A 19,707-nucleotide genomic window follows, 5' to 3' on the forward strand; every position below is an offset into this window, starting at 1 on the left:
TTTAACTCTGTTGTATATTCTCTGTGGTTAAATTATAATATTTTTTATATTAAATGTTGCAATCGATATTGAATAACCATAAAATATATATATATATATATATATATATGTTTATATTTTCATTTAATGTTTTCTAATTGTTTATTTCTGTTGTTAAGGTGTAAAATCACTATAATATAGAAATATCTTTAGGTAATTAGGTAATCACTATAACCGAATATTTTACTTAATTAGGTTTAACCATTTTGGTTGTATTGCACATTGCCACTTTTCTTCCAATATTGTTCATTCGATTTTGGTCAGTTTCGTACAACAAGCAACATAAAAAAACATGAGAATGAAAAAATGAAGAAAAACAAATTCATGTAAAAAACCAGAAAACAAATTTTTAATGCTCCAACATAAATTGAATATTATAAACCTAAAGTGAAATTTGAAATCAATTTAATAAGAAAACCTTTTTTTTTTTCATATTTGTGTCATTACAAATTCTTTATTTTATTAATTAATCAAGAGCTTGTATACATTTGATTTTTGTAAGTGCGATTTAATGGGATATCCATAGAAAAAAATGGGGAATTTAAAACATTCTCGTAGTTTGATCTATTCAATTAGGCTATTACGTTAGAAAATGTTTACTTGGGTAAAAATATCCAATATCCAAGAACGAGTTCTTATGATTTTATTTTGGAATATATTAGACATTTGCAGATTTACGTCAGAGTGCAGTTTTACTAATCTAACGGAACTCTTCTATGAATCTCTTCAACCTTTATATCAACAAATCTATTCATGATTTTCATTGATGCATATATGTTTGTGTCTATATATATACAATCTAAAAAAATTAATGTAAATAAATAACTATTTAGATCCAATCGACAGTAAACTTCATTTCATTAAATTGATTAAGCAGTGTGACATGCAATCATTCGTATTTGAAGCCTCAAACTCTGACACAGTTAGAGTGAGTCATTGGGTCGTCAATCGGTCTCTTCCTAATATTGTTGATCTAACTCTCTTACCTCTTCTATCAGAATTTGATTCTTGAGGATATCCACCATTGTTCCTCAAGGTTCTTCCAGGTGAACTCAATTTTAAATGGAGATGTGCAAGTCAAGATCATTGACATGAAGTTGTTATGATTTCTATCAAACATCCTTTCCATCTGATGGGCTCCGTCGACTTGGATTTATCTCTTTTGTTGACTGCATTTGTAATCTCTCTCTCTTTGAATCTACTAAAAGATTTCTTTAGTCAACGACTACAATAACTTCACTACTCGTGATTTAGCTTATCATGGTCCATATTAATAATAAAGCGTTAATTCATTTCATAAATCAAAGGCCACAATGTGATAAAATAATCACTACTTACATGAAAGATCAGTATCAATTGTTCAAATCCTTCCAGCCAAAATGAACACTACTCAATTGGGGTAAAATTTTGTACTATTGACTCCCTCGCTACATATAATAATAAAAAGAAGGGGAAAAATCATCACTTATATGTTTATTCAAATGAAAACAACATATATACAATATCCTACTGATGACTCCATATGCAGACTTTTAACTACTAATGCTCGAGCAAATGAAAGAAAGAACAATAAAACCTACATTTATTCAACGAATCCTAAAAATGAAATTACTAGAACAGACGGATGCAAAAAATCACGAGGTCCAAATTTGTGAAGGCAAATATATACAGAGAGATGATCAATAGTTGTGAAATTTTTGAAAAAGAAAAGAGGATAGAGATTAGAAGATGCATACAGATAGAGAGATGGAGCGATTATTGGAAGTTGGAAGTTGAAAGTGGCAACAAGCAAGTAAAGGGAAATACAGCCTTCTCTTCTTCCCAAGGTTGGGGCTCTATGTCTGCAACAGCAACACAAACTGAATGTGGCACATTTTTAGGCTTTCTTTCTATTATTGTTTGTTTTTACACTTTTGGAACAACTACATCAAATATTATCAAAGTCAAAAACAAAGTGAGATTTCTCCAGCATGCATAATAAAAGGTCAGCATGCACCTTTTTTTTTTCTTTTTTTCTTTTTTTTTTTCACTCGCACCCCTCCAATTAGTTGACTATCTAATTTCTAGTTTGTACAAACAGAACAACCTTCCCAGGAGATTGATTGTTTCCTCTGGCTGCCAATCAAAACGAGAACTCGCAGCAATTATACATCACAACTATTTTCTATGGAGGATATTAAAAGGGGGAAAAGAATGAATTTAAAAATATATATAGATATATATATGTGATTCCAACTTTCGCCTAAAACCTTTCTTTTCTTTCCTTCCTTCCTTTCAACAAGAATCTAACTTGGACTTGTTTCATAGAGAGAATTGCACACCAATCATAACGCGTTACAACGTTGACTGCTGCACCACCTTTTCTAGCATTGATGTTCCATTGAAGATAGTCAGCTGGACCTCCCTCATATACTTAATCAACTGCCCAATCACAGACAACAAGATGAGAAACGATTTAACAGAAGCTAATTGATTGGAGTGACCAACTTTTCTGTTGTACACCCATAAAAAAGGCAACCATGCCATTATGGAATATTACTTACCTGTTCTTCGCTCATCTTTCTGAAGCCCAATTTCTTGGTCCAAATTGATTCGGCATCCTCGGCTGCAGGGAGAACAAGGTTTTGCACGTTTAGGGAAGAAAGTAGCCGCTCTATACAGGAAAACAATACTTGGAAGTAACCCTGCGCATAAAAAGCAGACATAAGAAAAAGAAAAAGATTCAACTAGAGCGAGAGGAAGTAGATATGAAAACCATAGCCTTCTTAAGAAGAGCCTTAAGCGCCTACCTTGCCCTGATGTTCTCTACTTGTGGCAACAATAGGAAGTTCAGCAACTTCACGACCAAAGATCCTAAGAAGACCAGCCGACACAACTATTGACCTAAGAAGCAGATCAGAAGAAAGTGGGGGAATCAGCATAGGGTTAAAAAAATAATAATAAATTTTAAAAAAGAAAAAAAAATGTAGAACACTATAGCTAGATAGTCATACCTCACAATTAAAACAACACAATACATCCCTCCAAACTCTTGTCCAGATATATTTCTCCTGCAGTAAGTTAAAATAAATCAAGCATGAAATGTCTAACTGTATGAATACACAAACAGACAATAGACAATCCAGTTAATGAGAAATAGTGAATGAATTCAACAGGACCCTAGAGTCTTTCCCCCATCAATTGAAGGAACAACAATACTGCTGTGCCATGGGGAACATGGCCGTGATGACTTGACCAGTGAAAGAAACAAAAACTAACCTCAGTAAAACAAAAAAGGAAAAATAGAGATACGACTCCAAATATTTATCTTGCCAAAAAAATGGGGAAAGTACAAGAAATGACATTTATCTTACCCATAAACCATAACAGGTATCAGATCACGACCTGATTTTGCAACAATAGGATCAAAACATTCCTGTTAAAGGAATAAGAGTTGTGATTAGAACTTCAGAATTAATAATGTCAATCAAACTTGAAAGAATCAGCTCAAAAATGTAAACACTATTCAACGGAATTTGATTCATAGATTAAAAAAAACTTAGGTTCGTGAAGCTCAGATTTGTGTGTTACATATGTTTGAATTGTAAAAAGGAATGGAATTAAAAATTCTAAACTTGTAAAGTTGTGAATTTGAAATTTCAATAGAAAGTTAAGAAGAAGAATTGATAGGAATATTAGACTAATATGGAGAAACATACTCGAAAAATAGCAGTTGCCCTTGAAAGAAATGGAAGATCTTCTGGATAGCGACTTTTTCCACTTAAAATTTGCCACCGAACATCATTAAGAGCTCCATCAACTAATAATCCTTTTCCTACATGCTTTCTGATTATCAATTCTGATAATGAATCTGGAATGGTTTGTGCCCCATTCAGAACTGTATTCTGAAGGGCCACATGGATGTTACTGCACTCGTCACAGCAGAACCACTTATCCTTGGGGAGTTCCTACAGAAAGATCAGGGTCCCCTAAGTAACTTCATAGTATAATTTAAGATTAAAAGCAATGAAATTGTTCTTAAACAAACCTTCAAATCACATAATCCACTATCTCGCAGACAACCTACATGGAATTCTCTTTCACACTGGAAAAGAGAAAATTAGACATCAAATTAAACAGAGCACATTAAAAACCATTCGAAAATAAAATATGAAATAATGGTCATACTTGATCACAGAGCAGTACAGTTCGATCATCAAACTTAGCAGCACTGAAATCATGCCGCCTACAAGATTGAGAGAAGTTGTGTTAGAGTTTTAAGCCGTGTAAATTACTAAATTATACCTAAGAAATAAGGGGATATGAAATTTCCTTTCTTAAAAATTTATAAGAAACAATGTAAGGAGTAAAGAAAGCTTCAGCTTTATGATGAAACAGTAAAGCAACATTATGCTGGTCCTCCAGTTTGTTGATATCCCCCGTCATCCAGTCTAATGAGCAAAGGACACACCTAGAAAGTCAACTACACTCAATTTACGGTTGGAGCTCCTTTTGTTGAGCTTGTCTTTGCCCTAAACTTAAATTCAAATTTTGCATATGTATAACAAAAACACAGTTTCTTCACTACTCTATAAGAAGCAGTTATCTTAAAAATTAAATAAAAAAATAAAACTCTAAAAGAAGCATAATTAGTAAAATGTTTCCTTAATTTTTAAGCCAATGAAACAAATAAAAACAAACAAACAAAATAATTTTTTTAAAAAAAGTATCCGGCCACTAGTGAATCGGAGTTTCAGCTAAATAAAATATAAGAAGAAAGGGAGCCCAAAGAATGAACGTGGAGGGTGTCACAGAAGAGTGGGAAAAAAAAGGTAACTACCTGCAAACAACACAACCACCAATTTCATACTCTGGTGCTTTAACAACTCGTGTCAACCTAAAAACAATTGGCTTTGAAAAACTCAAAGAACCTCCAGAAATAGCCTTCGAATTGGAACCAACTTTATCTCTACAGTTTGGGCAAGACCAAACTCCTTCGGGAACATTCTGTAGATGCAGGCAGCCTGTAAAATAAGCAGATATAGTTCAAAGAAATTAGCAAAGGCAAGTGAATGAAAATGAACACAACTACTGGTCAGAGTGGGGTAAAAATGATTGTGCTAAGCCCATTTGTGGAGCTAGACTGAAATCCGTACTCCAGCCCTATTACATAATTTTGGATGCAGTTTTGAACGAACATAAAACTAGAAATAATCAACCTGGTGAAACCTTATTCTAAGACGGGATATACCAAACGGAAAAAAATAATAATAATAAAAAAATAAAATAAAATAAAATAAAAATCACCTGTATGGTAAGCTCGAGGGCAGCGATCACAGAAAATCAAATCCCCTCCATTACCACATGCAGCACACATATCATCACTGTCTCCTGTGGTAAGTTTTTGCCCACTAGCCAAGGAAATTGCAATATCGTGAAGTGTAAGTCCATTTGTAGTATAAATGTGGCGGTACCTGCATTACATAGAAAAATATTTTTTTAGTATGACAACCTAGCAGCATTTCAAGATAACATAAAACTTAACACCATACTCACGGTTGACGTCTGGCAGCCATCCCTGCATGGGCTTCAAACTGGGAGGGGCTAATCTGTTTCAAATTTGTGAAATAGTTTAGAAATAGATAAATATAGACAGAAAAATAAATCGATACAGTACAAAGGATGAGACTTCACAGCTACCAACCTCTCGATTACAGTGGCTACAGAGAATACCATTTCCTTGCTTGAAGCCTCCGAGTATTCTCTATGGGAAGTAGGGAAAACAAAGAAAGAAATATCAGATCAATCAGAAAACTCGTTCATCACATACATACATCAGCTAATATTTCAATTACCTGTCCTTTCACAAAGTATGCTAGCTCAGCCCCATCTGGAAGGCCATTTGGCATGAAAAGAAGTCTGTGAAGATCATTATCCCTGCAAATATAGTGGAAAATTATCGGTGACAAGGAATGCTAGAAACTTCTTTTGGAGAGAAGTAAATAGAAAATGTACTTTGCTAAATCCAATTAGAGAAAAATACCTTCTTTTTGTGCCTTTCTCTGCCGTTTTCTTGTGTTGCAAGACTGCATTGGAAAAATTAGGGTTTGGCCTGCATAAAACAAAAGCTACTGTTATGACCAAAGCAAAAGAGTCTTCCAAAGACCAATATTTTTCGTGTAGATAAAAAGAAAAGACATCTTTCTTTATGACATTTTCAAAATTTTAATAATTATGAGAAAAGTTAAAAGTCCAAAAACAACCCTAGCTCGTAGCTTCATGTTTCTCGTGCAATAACAAGGAGCAAAATGTTATCACTAATAAAAAGCATTTTAAGTTGTTGACAGCAAAAGGTTCGCAGATCTTCCATCATCTCCAAAACACACACACACGTGCACACACACAAAATGTCTAATCCATTCAAGAGAATCTAATTGTGTATGATCGCTAAGGTGGCAAACCAAAAATTTAGGGAGTTTCTTATCTTAAAATATTCCTTGCCCCCCAAACCCTAGAATCAAACCAAAATTAACTCTTAGTCATCTTTAAGTCTTTGAGGCACGAAAACATACAAGTTTTATTTCACTGGCAACTGAAAATATATATACACACAGAAAGAGAGCAGCGTTTGATGCAAGAGTGTGAAGGGATGGACATAATCCAGCTAGGAAAAAGAAATAACAAAGAATGAACTACCCTCTTGGATACAACAAGTCCTTGTATAATTCAACAGCCAGAGAAAGGGATTATCAGACATATTACAAAATACCTCTCAACGGGATGTGACAGTTTAGGAAGCTTCACATCATGATTTTCCACTACAATATTTGCATTGTCCTGGTGGAAACTTGCTGCAGAACATAAAATTGTCAATTAAAGAAGAGAGTCCAACTCCTACATTTCCAGAGGAAGGAATTCATTACTTATCCAGAACTCGATCCCACACTTAAAACTTTTTTTTTACTAATCCTTTATTGTATACATAAAAGCAAACCAACCCCAAGCACCCCAATATTTTCCAGAAAGGTGATAAATAGTGTTAATTAAAAAAAAAATCAAGAAATATCCATACCTTTCCAAGCCTCAAATGAATTCATGTTAACAGATGAACCCGCTACTTCCATAATCACTTCATCTAATATGCTAAGAGGTGCACTCTTAATTTCCTGTATGACACTATAAATTGGCCTTCCATTTTCCAAGTATATATGGTTATTTGGATGTCTAGTCTTGAAACCAGCATGCTGCTCAAACTCATAAGCACTAAGGATCTGTTCAAAATCATCGTTAATTATACGGTCACCTTAAGGGAGTCCGGAAATCATGTAAAAGAATTGCTTATAACTTACAGCTGTAAAATTGCATGTTGAACATCCGCACATGTAACCTCCGCCGTTAATAATACCTTGTAGCTTCATCTAACAGAAAGAGTACAATAAAAATAAAACGAAATAAAATAATCAGATCATGAAGAAAATGGCGCTGGGAATTATCAAGTACGAAAAACAAGAAATACCTCGCTTGTCGTAGATACATATTTGACTCGAGCTCCGTCAAGTATACCAGTCGACAGCAGCTTTTTAACATTCGACGGATAATTGTTTGGTAAAACCTTCTTCGACATTTTCAATTCCATTTTATTTGGGCCTAACGAATACCTGCTGCTCTCAGCAAAACCTTCCCAGCTATGTGCAGACGTTTCCGTACAAGCATCATCCAACAATGAAGGTTCTGGTTTACCGTCCCTGTCAGAGTTTCCATAAGAATGAACTTTGTCTGCCGAAATGGATGCGCCGTTGTTATCCTTTTTTTTGCTGAACTTGAACGTAATTTTCCTAATTCCAGTTGAACTAGCATGCTTAGGGACTTCAATCACAACCCGAGAAACCTCGTCGACATCACACATATCAACGTCGTTTTGAGACATGTTATTCTGGCAACGAACTCCATCGCTTGAGATATCTTCCGAGCTTGAATTCCCCGAACAAGCGGACGTAAGTTCCCCACGCTCAACTTGGGTAGTATTTTCTAGCTCCTCAGGTTGGCTAGTAATATCATGGAAATGATTCTCTTTCGGAGAAACTACGGGATTCGATACTTCTGAACGAACGTCTTCATTCGACACTTCCTTAGCTTGTTTCTTGCTATGCAAAGACTCGGGTTCCGTATCTTCATCAAGACATTGATGGTCTCGCTTCAATTCAGTACTCGAAGCGTTCTCTTTCCCCAACGGCTCATTTGTAACTGCAGCCAAAACAGCTGCTTCTTCTCCCATCCAATATATATTCCTCCAAATCTGCAAAGCCAGTAGCTAACAATCCCGCAAACCCAATCGACAGCATCCAAAAATCCTAAACAGAGTGGAAATGAAAATCCAGAATCTCGTAAAAAACTGAATACAATTCCTTAAAGCCTGCGAATTCAAATGCTAAACTTCAAAAAAAAAACCTAAATTCATCAAAACGAAAAAAAATAAAATAAAAGCATCAGAAAAACATCAATTCTGAATAACCGCCAGCGGTTATCATCATCATCCAAAACAGAGAGTTAACGCGTAAAAATTAAGAAATCTAACCTCTAACACCTTTCTCGAAACCTGAAAATGAAAAATCCGATGAAAACAACTCGAGAATCAAAGGAAATGCGAGATGAAATCCAAGCCACGAGCAAGAAAGCCACCAACTAAATTCGTAAGAACAACGGATCTGAGATCTGGGCGGTCGGGAACAGATTTCAGGTGTATAGAAAGTAGAATCAGATCGGAATACGACGAGGGGCGGATTGGTTAGGGCTAGGGTTTTGTCCGGGAAAACCTGAAAGAGAAAAAACAGAGCGGCAAAAAACCGAAATGGAAAAGAAGCTTTAGGTTCGCGGTCAATATTTAGCTTCGAAGAGATAGAGATGGAAAGAGAAACAAAGCTCCAATGGGAGATAACAATAATAATAATAATAATAATAATAATAAATAATATTTAATCTTTTGTATATTCATTTATTTATTAATTAAAGACAAGAAAAAGCAACAACAAAAATAGAAAAGTTCGTAATGGTTCACAATCTTTAAAGAGACGACAGTTTGAAAACTCGGTGGGTCCATTTTATTTCTCCAATGAGAAACTGCCACATCTTGTTGCTATGCCAGGTGTTGTGCTTACGTGGGTTGCTTTTGTGATGATGTGTCGCGACTACAGGATGAGGACCACTTTAGTGTAAAAATAATTTGTGTAATAATCTATATCGGATTTTGTTGAATTCTATTCATTGCATTTTAATAAAACTAAAATTAAATTTAGTAATTAAGATTGATTTTTATCGAATTTAATTAAATAATAATCTATTCTTTTTGCCGGAAAATTACAATTTGGTAATATATTTTCAAAATTTGTAATGAGATATTTGAAAAGTTGAACAAACAAATTTGTATAAATATTAAAATTCAGATTTATTTAAAATTCAATGAATATTTTTCGAACTTTGAAAATTTAAAAATTAGAGTTTAATAAAGTTTTTAGTTATTGGGTTAAAGATTGATGTTTTAATAAATAATATATTAATAACGTGTCAATTATATTAAATTGTAAATTTTTAGCCATATTACGTTTACGATTTTCTTACTATTGTATTTCTATCCTTTTAAAGGAAAGCACAATTTTGGCTTTTATCTCCCTCCCCTTCCTTTGTCGGTTTTTTACGAGTAAGTTGGAGAATATGACGTTATTTTTTTTATATCTTGATTTTGGATATCTAGATTGCATCATGGTCGTTAGGTTTGAATTTTGTTTTCTTGATGTACAAATGGTATTAGTGGTCACTCTCATCATCGGATCTAAAACATGGGATGTCCAAGTTTAACTCGTATCTAAACCCAAATGCTTTCAGGTCAACCTAACCTTACCTAATCTTTAATAGTAAAGCCCATTCCCCTACTAGCTAGGCTTTTTTTCAATCAATTTTTGCTTATTTTTGGTTGGGTTTGGAATCTAGATCCATCACTGTATTAACCCATAAATATTAAATTTTAAAATATATGGTTGAACTTAAAAAGTATAATATAACACACCCCTTAGTACCATCGATCCAAAAAAATAAATTTTACCGAGAAATTTCACATCATGAAGTTTAGATGGTTCTCATTTTTAGAAATTCGACTCTAAAATCAAAGAGAATGAGGATTAAAAAAAAATTACAATGTTTTCATTCGATTGACATAATTTGGTAGAAATTTCATATCTCTTAATCACCAAACCTTTATCTTTCTTTGTTCCTCAAATATACGCTCATAATTGAGGCTCCACATTGAACTTCATGTAGCAATTTGACATATGAAGATGAACTCATGTCTTACTTAAATCCAAGTCTTTCAAATTTACAAACTCACGACTTATCGCCCAGTTGCCTCTTGGATCATTTGCCAACACAACTTTATTTGCCCACAAAAAAAAAAAAGATATCATAACTTTCGATTCAATCTTCATTCCCTTCAATTGATCAGTTCCACTTTTGAACTCATCAGATTTTCACTCAATTAAGATGAATAAATATGAATTCGACCCTTAAATCATAGCGATGTGAATATTGTTTGAACTTTAAATTTTAAATCTAACTATATTTATATTGATTTAGTTATTAGAACAAAAAGTTGATCAAGTGCAACGGCCCTACAATCAAATATCCCTAGATATACATATATTGCATCTTAGGCGTTCTTCATTTAAAAAAAGTTATTAAATTTTGTATTTTTATTGCATGTATTTGTTACTTTATTTGAATAAAATTATTGATCACATACAGATCTTATTTAGTGTTTGATTAAATAAGTTAAGCTGAAAATTATGAATATTAAAACTTACTTAAAAGGTAGATTTAATTTTCCTACTATATAAAAAAAGTAAATATGTGTATGTGCTTAATCTTGTCCACTGCATATATATAAAGTTTTTAATCCAATGTGAATTCTTAATTTTGTTAATGTGGAATTGGAGAAGCGTTTGTGTATTCGGTCTTTCATGATATCGAGTCCAACCAACTTGACTTCGGCTTGGTTGTAATAGGGTAAATTACGTAGACTCTTATGCCCCATAATTGAATTCAACATAATTAATAACCTACTCGATTGAATGGTTAATGGATCATGTTAATTTATGTCTTCAAATTTAATTATGATTGTAATTCATTTGAGTATATAAAAAAAAAGTGCATTTTTATAATTAATAACGAAAACAACGTGACAATTTATGATTGACTCAATGTTCTCACATAACATGAAAAATAAAGAGTTGGAGATTCAAATCTCCGTTGAATTGATCGACATACAAATATCTTTTAGAATATTTATATGTTTTTGCAAACTTAACATTGACACAATAACTAAATCGAAAAATCCATTATTCTATTAATAAGAAATATACAAACCATAATTACAATCAACACATTAAACTTATTTACTTACATAACATTTATTTATTAGTTTAAATATGGTCTTCAATTTTTAATCAAATATAATTTTAAAATCCAATATTACATTTTAAACTAAAGTGTTGTTAAAATGTAATTACGAACAAGCAAATAAAGCTACCTAATAAAACGATATTTCGTTTTAAAGTAGAAGAGAATGGATCAAAGTATTTATAAAATACAATAAAAATTTATATCTTATCTCTAATAGACATCGTGATATTTTTATTCACTTACTGTTTATTTGATTTTATCATTTTGTTTTACAAAAATTAAAAAAAGAAAAAAAAGGACTAAAGTGGTTTAAAAACACATTAATCCACCTAACCCAACAAGATTAAAAAAAAAAAAAGAAGAAAGAAAGAAAGGTTAATTTGGATAATGGATGGGAATTTAAAATCTTATCTAAAAGACATTGTAAGTGTCCGTTCCGTTCCGTTAAATTGGATGGGTACAATGACACTCCTTGGTGCATGAATCGCAGGGGCAGTTAGGAAGTTTCCCACTTCAATTTCCCACCCCAATTATTTCCATAAATCTCGCACCCTCCAATACTTATCTCTTAAATAACCTTCCATCTTTAATTAAAACTAACTTTTTATTATATTAAAACTCACTTAATATTTTTACATCATTTCTCTATAAAATATGTTAAAAAATTAGTTTAATTTAGTACTATTTAAATAATATATATATATATATATAGATCGATCGAGAGTTTGTAAGTTTCGTTCATCCACGGATAATTGTTATAGTAAAAAAAAAAATACGGGATCAATTTACTAGTAGTTTTAAAGTCTATTAATTATTTTGAGGAGTTCGTAAGTTATGCTTTAATTGTCATGAGATCGAAAGACAGGAAAATTTAATTAAATATATTTTTAGGGTTTTTTGAAATATAAAAAATGATAAAATATTTACATTACATAGAATAAAACTAATAAAAGACAAAATTAATTGAACTTGATTTTGTATGAATCGTAAGTATTTTGTCGAATTTTATATTTTTTTACGATTTACCTACCTTTTATTTGTAATTAATCCACACACCAACACTAAATACAAAAAATGATCGATTAAAATTAAAATGTTTAAATTTTAAAGTCTATAGATAAAATTGAAACAAAATTTAAATCTCAAGGATGAGATTGTATTGTTATAGATTAAAATTGAAATTAAATTTTAATAATTAAATGTGCAATATTTTGGTAAGAGATACCAAATGGAAACTATTTTCGACATGTTATGTTTATTAAATTTAACACACAACGGTTGAAACGTCGATCATAAACACTTGAAGATCTAAATGAAGAGATAAATGCAATGTAAATCTTATTGTTTTTCTTATATATATAACCATATATTATATGATGAAAATATTAATTTAACATAAATTTGTATTATAAACTCAATTAAATGTTTTTTAATCTTTGTTAAGTACATGAAAATGTAAATTAAACTAAAGATTGGTTATTGGATTAGAAAGAAAAAAAAACATAAATTAGGTAAGAATGAAGAGGTTGGAAATTGTAAGATTGGCATTATAAGTTTGACTCGCTTAGATCGAGAAGTCATCAAACAAACCAAATTAAAACGTACAAAAAAAGAGAGAAAAAAGAAAAAGCAGTCAACTCTACCGTTACGCCGGCGAACTCTCACTATTTCTCCCCCCCTTTCTTCTTCTTCTCCATTCCCAAATCTCACCGTAAAATCAAAATGTCGCAGAGACCCGGCAGGCACCAGAGGAGGCCTTCGCAGGGCGTTTTCATGGCCGCCGATTACCTCTCCGAACCCCCTCCACCGCCGGTTATTGGACCGGGATCCACGGTCGAATCTGGTGGTCCGCACTCGGCTCTTCTTACTCGACCACCCCAGCAGAGCCGCAACGCTGATCCGGTAGCCCCAAGGCCTCCTGCTCCGGCCGCGGCGAATGATGCTCAGAATCCGGCGAGCTAGCGGGACCCGAGACTCGACGATGTCGTTTTCTTCGATGATGTGGAATCAGGTTTTTCGTTTTCGATCTGTCGTTTCGTTCCTTTTTTAATTTGCTGTTAAATCTCAGTTTTCATTCGTGAATTTAAAAAACGAAGAAGAAGAAAAATAATATCTCATTTCCTTTTCTATTTCCTGACTATTTTTCTTCATCTTTACCATTCTTTTATATTAGTTTTCTTTTGGTATTTCTCTATGTTGACCCTATGAAAGTCTGGTCTTGTTCTGTCGTGTTCATGCGTTCCCTTAATTGTTTAAAAAAAAAAAAAAAGAATTTGTCAAAACCTATCAAAGGTAAAATTTTAATTTATTTCATCAAACCCATTTCAATTTCAAAGATAAGCGATCGTGAGGAAGTGTTCGAATCTGTTTCCACAACCCTTTTTTATACAATTTTTAAAGACATATATAGTTGTCAAAGATTAATCACTAAACCTATATGATTAACCATATATTATATAATATATCGACTACATGTGATCCTCTCAAGTTAATAGTTTGTGAATTTATTTTATCTTCTTCTCATTTTTCAATTTAACCATTAAAACCTTTTGTTGGTTATTAATTATTCATAACAACGTATAGATGTTTGGGTAAATCGCACAAAACATCTTTCCTAAAGTTTCATACAAATTTAGATTTAGATTTTAATTAGGCACTTAAACCTTACAAAGTTTTTTCTTTTTTTACTATTGAAATTAAAAAATATGTTTAAAAAATACAATGTTTCAAGATAAATATTTCCCATACAAATAAAGGATGAAAAATAATCGGACAACTAATGTGTAAATTAGAAAATGATAATTGTTTACTATGGTAAAAGTAAAATAAAATCATTATAAGCATTCATTTTATATATACATGTGAAAAATGCCTTAAAAACCTATTTCTCGTTTTCCTAATGATATCATTTTACAAGAATAATATAGTCGATCTAACGTATGTCTTTTAAGTTTTAATAGTCGTGGCATTAGTTTTTTTTTTTCTTTTTTCAATACACTGTCCAATATATGTTTTTCATGTATAGTTTCGTATTTCAAAATCATAATAAAACTCGTATAATTAGCACTTGTCTTAATGCTTAAGGTAAGTTTAGCATACGTGAAAACATGTGAAGTACAATTATTCTTATAAACCAATAATATTCGTGAGTATCGTGTTAGTAATTATTTCTATTTGATAAGCGATTATCATGTGAATAGATTGAAGAAAAAAAGATAAACTTTAATAGTATCACAAAGGTATTGTATTCTATTTATTCACGTTACAAAATTATATTTACAAATATTAATGAATTTCACATTAATGTCAAAGGGTCATTATATCTAAAACATGACATACAATAAGTGAAATGACTATTAAGTATGTTTATTTTTTTCAATGAACAAAAATGGAAGAGACTAGTAATTATTTATTCACTTGTTATTGGTAAAGTAAATGAATAGTTCCATCGAGTATTAACTTATAAATGAAAGCACGTAGATATTTCAAAACACAAAATAAAAAATATATACATGCTTTTCCGACTTAGTCAACTTATCTAACAAAGTCAACCATTAGAGATGAAGAGGTGGCTTGTTAAAACCAACAAAATCCATCGATTTAAACATTATAGGAGGAAAATAGGGTTGGCAACGGGGATAGAGCGGGGAAAGGTCCCATTCCCTGGTTTGGGAGTCAAGGTCGAGGTCGTATGGTTAGATTTTTAAATTATTATTTTTATTTAAAATAAATTATATTTTGAAATTTAAATTAATAATAACAAGAAATTTAACAATATTTTATTTAAAATTTAAATTAAGTTAATTTTATTATTAAATGGAAAAAAAGGCTAAGTAAAAAATATGCTCTCGTCTCGACAAAATCAAGTATAATGACTTTTTGTCGTATAATATTTCTTTAAATGCAAACTTCTTTTTATTGTTATTGGAAAGCAACCTAAGAAAACTTATAATTTATTTGTAAGTAATTTTTATAAAACAATCAAACCAATTATATATTTGTAAGTGACCATTTCATCTACTAAATAAAGTTGACTTCAATGTTATTTTTGAAACATGTCGGTGATTATGTTAGAAATATAATTTTATTCCTTTTAGAAAAAAACAAAATACGATGCATGTTTTATACAATTTAACCTATTGCATGTACGGATCATAACTCCCAATGTACTTTGAATTTTGTAAGTAAAGAAAAAAAACGTACTAATGAGTCAAACTGCACCATTGTTCAAACATGTTAACTCATTCAAATCAATTGATCACTCTAATTTTATTGGATCATCGATCTCAATTGGTTAGTTTTAAATTCATTATGCTAAGACATTCTAAAATCAAATAAAGATTGTACAATTAAAGAAAGAAAAGAGAGATGTAGATTCATGTGATACAATAATTAGAATCAAAGTGTGTGTGTGTGTTTCTTTTTAATTTGATTATATAATAAAATTGAAATTAGAAAAAAGAAAAGAAAACAAAAGGAGAAAAAAGAATTGCGTTGGATCAAAGCAGTGGAAGGAATCTCGAGAAAGAGAAATGGCAATTATTTTATCCAATTTTCAAATTTTAAATAAAAACTCCTTTTTCTCTTTTCCTTCTTTTTTTTCTTTTTTTTTTTTAAAAAGAAGATATTTGTCAACGAACAACCAAAACACATCGGCGATGAATTAAATGGGGCCCAACTCCGCCGAGCTGCTCGCCGTGTCTATCTACCAGCTTTAGCCGATTTTCACCTTACTACGCTTTATAACGTTATTGCAATTCATTTGAAATTATAATTAGTAAGTTTGAGATAAACAACAACTATAAGAAACTATTTTAACAAACTTATTTTTTATCTTGCTCATTAAGAAACCTATAGAAATATTGTATTTGTATCTACCATTTTTTTTATTGTTGATTATCGACGTTCGTTTTATTATACTCTACTCGTTTTGTCAAATTTCAATATTTTAATATCGAATATTAAGTATTTTTTATTTTCACGTAGTTTACTAATTTTATTTAATATAAACGTTTCAAAGTTAAAAAAAGTAAGTACCGAAGAGATTAGGTAAACAAATGCTTTTGATTTTAGGTTTGATTGAATTTATTACAAAATTTATTTACTATTATTAATACTTTCAATTTTGTATCTAAAATGTCCAATTCTATATCAATACAAAATAAAATATTAAAATTATTTATTTTAATATAGTAAATACATAAAATAATAAAACTAGTTGATAATAATTTTATAAGAAATAATTTTTTATGATATTATTTTATTTAAAGTCAAATTAAATTTGACTAACAATTATCAAAAGAGAAAAAAGGAGTTTGAAATAAAAGATGATAAAGTTAACTACTGAGCCGGCTTATATAAAGGTGCGGCGCAGCTAGAGGTACCGCCCCACGCTCCTAGTACACGTGGCATATAATGATTGGTCAGACATCATCCCACCGCCAACTGTCAAGTACAAGTCACCGCCACGATACCGTTGCTCCCGAGCACCATCACAGATAATAATAATAAATAAATAAATAAATAAATAAAAAGTACCCAAAATAATAATAATAATAATAAAAACCACTATAAAAATTAAAATCCACTCTACATTTTCTTCCCTCATTTCTTCTTCTTCTTCTTCTTCTTCGTCGGAACTTCTTATTTCTTCTCTCAAAATGGTGAGTTCTCTGAAGCTTACTTAATTTTTGCTTTTATTCATGGTTTGATGATCGGTTAGTTCTTCAGAAAATAGGATTGTTGTATTTCTAGTTAGCCATTTTGAAATTCACTACAATCGCGATCGAGAGTTTCTTGCAATTTTGTGGATTATTTGAATCTCTGTGCGTGATTTTGAAGTAATAATCCGTATGCAGTTTTCCGAGTGGGGAGTAGTGAATGCATTGTGTTACATAGGAGATCCGATTTGAATTCTACTGTGATTTTTTTTTTCTTCAATTGAGTGAAACGTTATTTTCTTTAATTCTGTATTGTTGACTTCGAGTAATCCGTTGCCGTGGATCTATTGTGATCATCGTTTTAATTTTTGTATTTGTGTTTTGAAAATTTGTGTCAAGGATTGCGATTACAGGTTATATAACTTATATTCGTGTATTCCTCCCTTTTGAGTTGCTATTAATCCTTCTCGTGCATGTGTAGTCAAGTTGTGATTCTCTGCTTTAAGTTTTGGTAGAAACCATCGTCAGCTATCAAAGAACAGAATCCATGTACTGTTTAATTGTCGCGAGATATCTTACTTTGGGTCAGTGTTTTGTTAAAGCTTGAGGCGCGCTAAAACGCAATAACCTTCAAAACTTAGAGTTTTTATGAAAACAATAGACGTTTGTAGATAAAATTGTAATACAAGCAGAAAAACAGTAGGACGAATAAGAAGAAAACAGAGATTTCATTTGAGACTGTAAGAATATTTATGCATTTCTTTCTTAAAGATTAAAAAATTTTAAAAAAGAGAGTAGGAAATCAAACTTGAGGAGCTGAGGCACACACTACAAGTGCTAAGGCGTCTAGGAGCCTTTGCACGAGAGGCTTCTTTGAAGCAAGGCACAGAGCTCGGGCTTAATTGCGGCTACGCGGTGGAAAATTTGACTAAATATCACCACAAATTGATGGATAAGATAAGGCTCCCAAGGGAGAGATAGAATAATTGTTGGAAATTTGTTAAATATGATAAAATCAGACAGATTCTATTGTTCCCAAATTTCTGCATTTCCATTGTTAGGTTAAACAATATTCGACCTACTGCTTTGCTTTGCAGCTTTTTGATTTTATAGTTGTATGATATACTATAATCAAGAACATTTTATTTTCCAATTTTGTTCTGCCTTTTCAACTAGTTCTGTTTGCATCCATTTTGGACTTCGAAACTTTTGTAAGTAGTTTCATTCTGGGTTTTAATAGGCCAATGCAGCATCGGGAATGGCAGTGGATGATGATTGCAAGCTGAAGTTTTTGGAACTCAAGGCAAAAAGAACCTATCGCTTTATTGTGTTTAAGATCGAGGAGAAGCAAAAGCAAGTTGTAGTGGAGAAAGTCGGTGAGCCAACACAAAGTTATGAGGACTTTGCTAAAAGCCTCCCTTCAGACGAATGTCGATATGCTATCTACGATTTCGACTTCGTCACGGAAGAGAACTGTCAAAAGAGCAGAATCTTCTTTATTGCCTGGTATAGTTAACAGTCTCCTTTAGGCTTTACTCTACATCCTTACATGTTTGTCTTTCCAACAATCACACACTTAACAAAAACGCCATTGTTTGAACTGAAGGTCCCCTGATTCTTCAAGAGTCAGAAGCAAGATGATATATGCAAGCTCCAAAGATAGATTCAAGAGAGAGCTGGATGGCTTTCAGGTTGAGCTCCAAGCCACCGATCCAACCGAAATGGGTCTTGATGTGATTCGAAGCCGAGTTGGCTGACCCTTATACTATGATTCGAACATTTAACATCCAATTCGGATAAAATACTATCCAATTTCCTTTCACATCTTCTTTTCAAGGTGAACGAGTGTCTTGGTCCTGGCTTTGTGGTATATAATGTGTTTTGGATTTATGTTCTGATACGCCTCTTAGTTGTTTGACAACAACTTATACTATATAATTTTACCCTTCAGGGGGAGATATTGGAGCAGGATGGCTTTGAGATTGAGCTATGCTGTTCTGCTTCTACTCCATAGATTGATATACAAGAGGAGTGAACATTTGTATTTGAGCAACTATTGATGTAATTTTTCTGTGTTCTTTTAGACTTTAAAAAGGTATTATTTGATTGGTAGAAAAGTGGACTTTATACCGCATATAATCAGTTGCTATTTACTATTTAATATGTTCATGGAACAACATGTTTTATTTCGATAGTTATTGTGAATTTTTTCAATTGTAGAGAGGTTTGGATCAATTCTCCATCTCCACCTCACGAACACAAAATTTTAAAAAGAAGAGAGAAGACGTGTCGGCGTTAAACTCAATTTATTAGTTTAGATATTCTAAATTGATTGTATAATAACAAATGTGGAGGAAAAAAAAAATCAATAATTTACATTCTTAAATGTTTTGCTGTATCAGTGAAAACCCAAAGTAATAATTACATCAATTTAATTTTGATACTATCTTAGCTTTTAACAGAGTCAATTTAAATTGAGAACACTCAAATTTTTATACCATCATGGGAAAATTTCGTTGCATTCAGTAGTTTGGATAATCTTTCTGACCTCGATTTCTTGACTAGTATGAAAGAAACATAT

At 31.9% G+C, this 19,707-nt stretch overlaps 2 protein-coding genes across 3 annotated transcripts; one reads left to right on the top strand and one right to left on the bottom strand.

Annotated features, from left to right (window-relative positions):
• Positions 1 to 1,832: 1,832 nt before the first annotated feature.
• Positions 1,833 to 8,930, bottom strand: LOC103486404 (uncharacterized). 2 transcript variants are annotated; one of them, XM_051084209.1, is made up of 19 exons: positions 8,594 to 8,930; positions 7,535 to 8,369; positions 7,368 to 7,436; positions 7,091 to 7,289; positions 6,788 to 6,869; positions 6,062 to 6,130; positions 5,874 to 5,955; positions 5,723 to 5,782; positions 5,575 to 5,627; positions 5,326 to 5,492; positions 4,859 to 5,042; positions 4,207 to 4,264; positions 4,067 to 4,123; positions 3,738 to 3,986; positions 3,393 to 3,454; positions 3,033 to 3,089; positions 2,829 to 2,922; positions 2,583 to 2,723; positions 1,833 to 2,460 (listed from the first exon to the last, which is right to left on the bottom strand). In XM_051084209.1, exons 2-19 carry the CDS (start codon positions 8,291 to 8,293, stop codon positions 2,374 to 2,376), a joined length of 2,529 nt encoding a protein of 842 aa, XP_050940166.1. In that variant the 5' UTR covers positions 8,294 to 8,369; positions 8,594 to 8,930; the 3' UTR covers positions 1,833 to 2,373. The 2 variants fall into 2 exon arrangements, with proteins under 2 accessions (XP_050940166.1, XP_008442570.3); XM_008444348.3 differs by having other exon boundaries at positions 7,535 to 8,431.
• Positions 8,931 to 17,091: 8,161 nt separating this feature from the next.
• On the top strand, positions 17,092 to 19,243 carry LOC103486402 (actin-depolymerizing factor 2-like). The gene is made up of 4 exons (XM_051084210.1): positions 17,092 to 17,129; positions 18,367 to 18,632; positions 18,733 to 18,963; positions 19,078 to 19,243. Exons 1-3 carry the CDS (start codon positions 17,127 to 17,129, stop codon positions 18,881 to 18,883), a joined length of 420 nt encoding a protein of 139 aa, XP_050940167.1. The 5' UTR covers positions 17,092 to 17,126; the 3' UTR covers positions 18,884 to 18,963; positions 19,078 to 19,243.
• The last annotated feature ends 464 nt before the right edge of the window (positions 19,244 to 19,707 follow it).

The sequence above is a fragment of the Cucumis melo genome, chromosome 4 (genome assembly GCF_025177605.1).
Source record: "Cucumis melo cultivar AY chromosome 4, USDA_Cmelo_AY_1.0, whole genome shotgun sequence".
NCBI lineage: Eukaryota > Viridiplantae > Streptophyta > Magnoliopsida > Cucurbitales > Cucurbitaceae > Cucumis > Cucumis melo.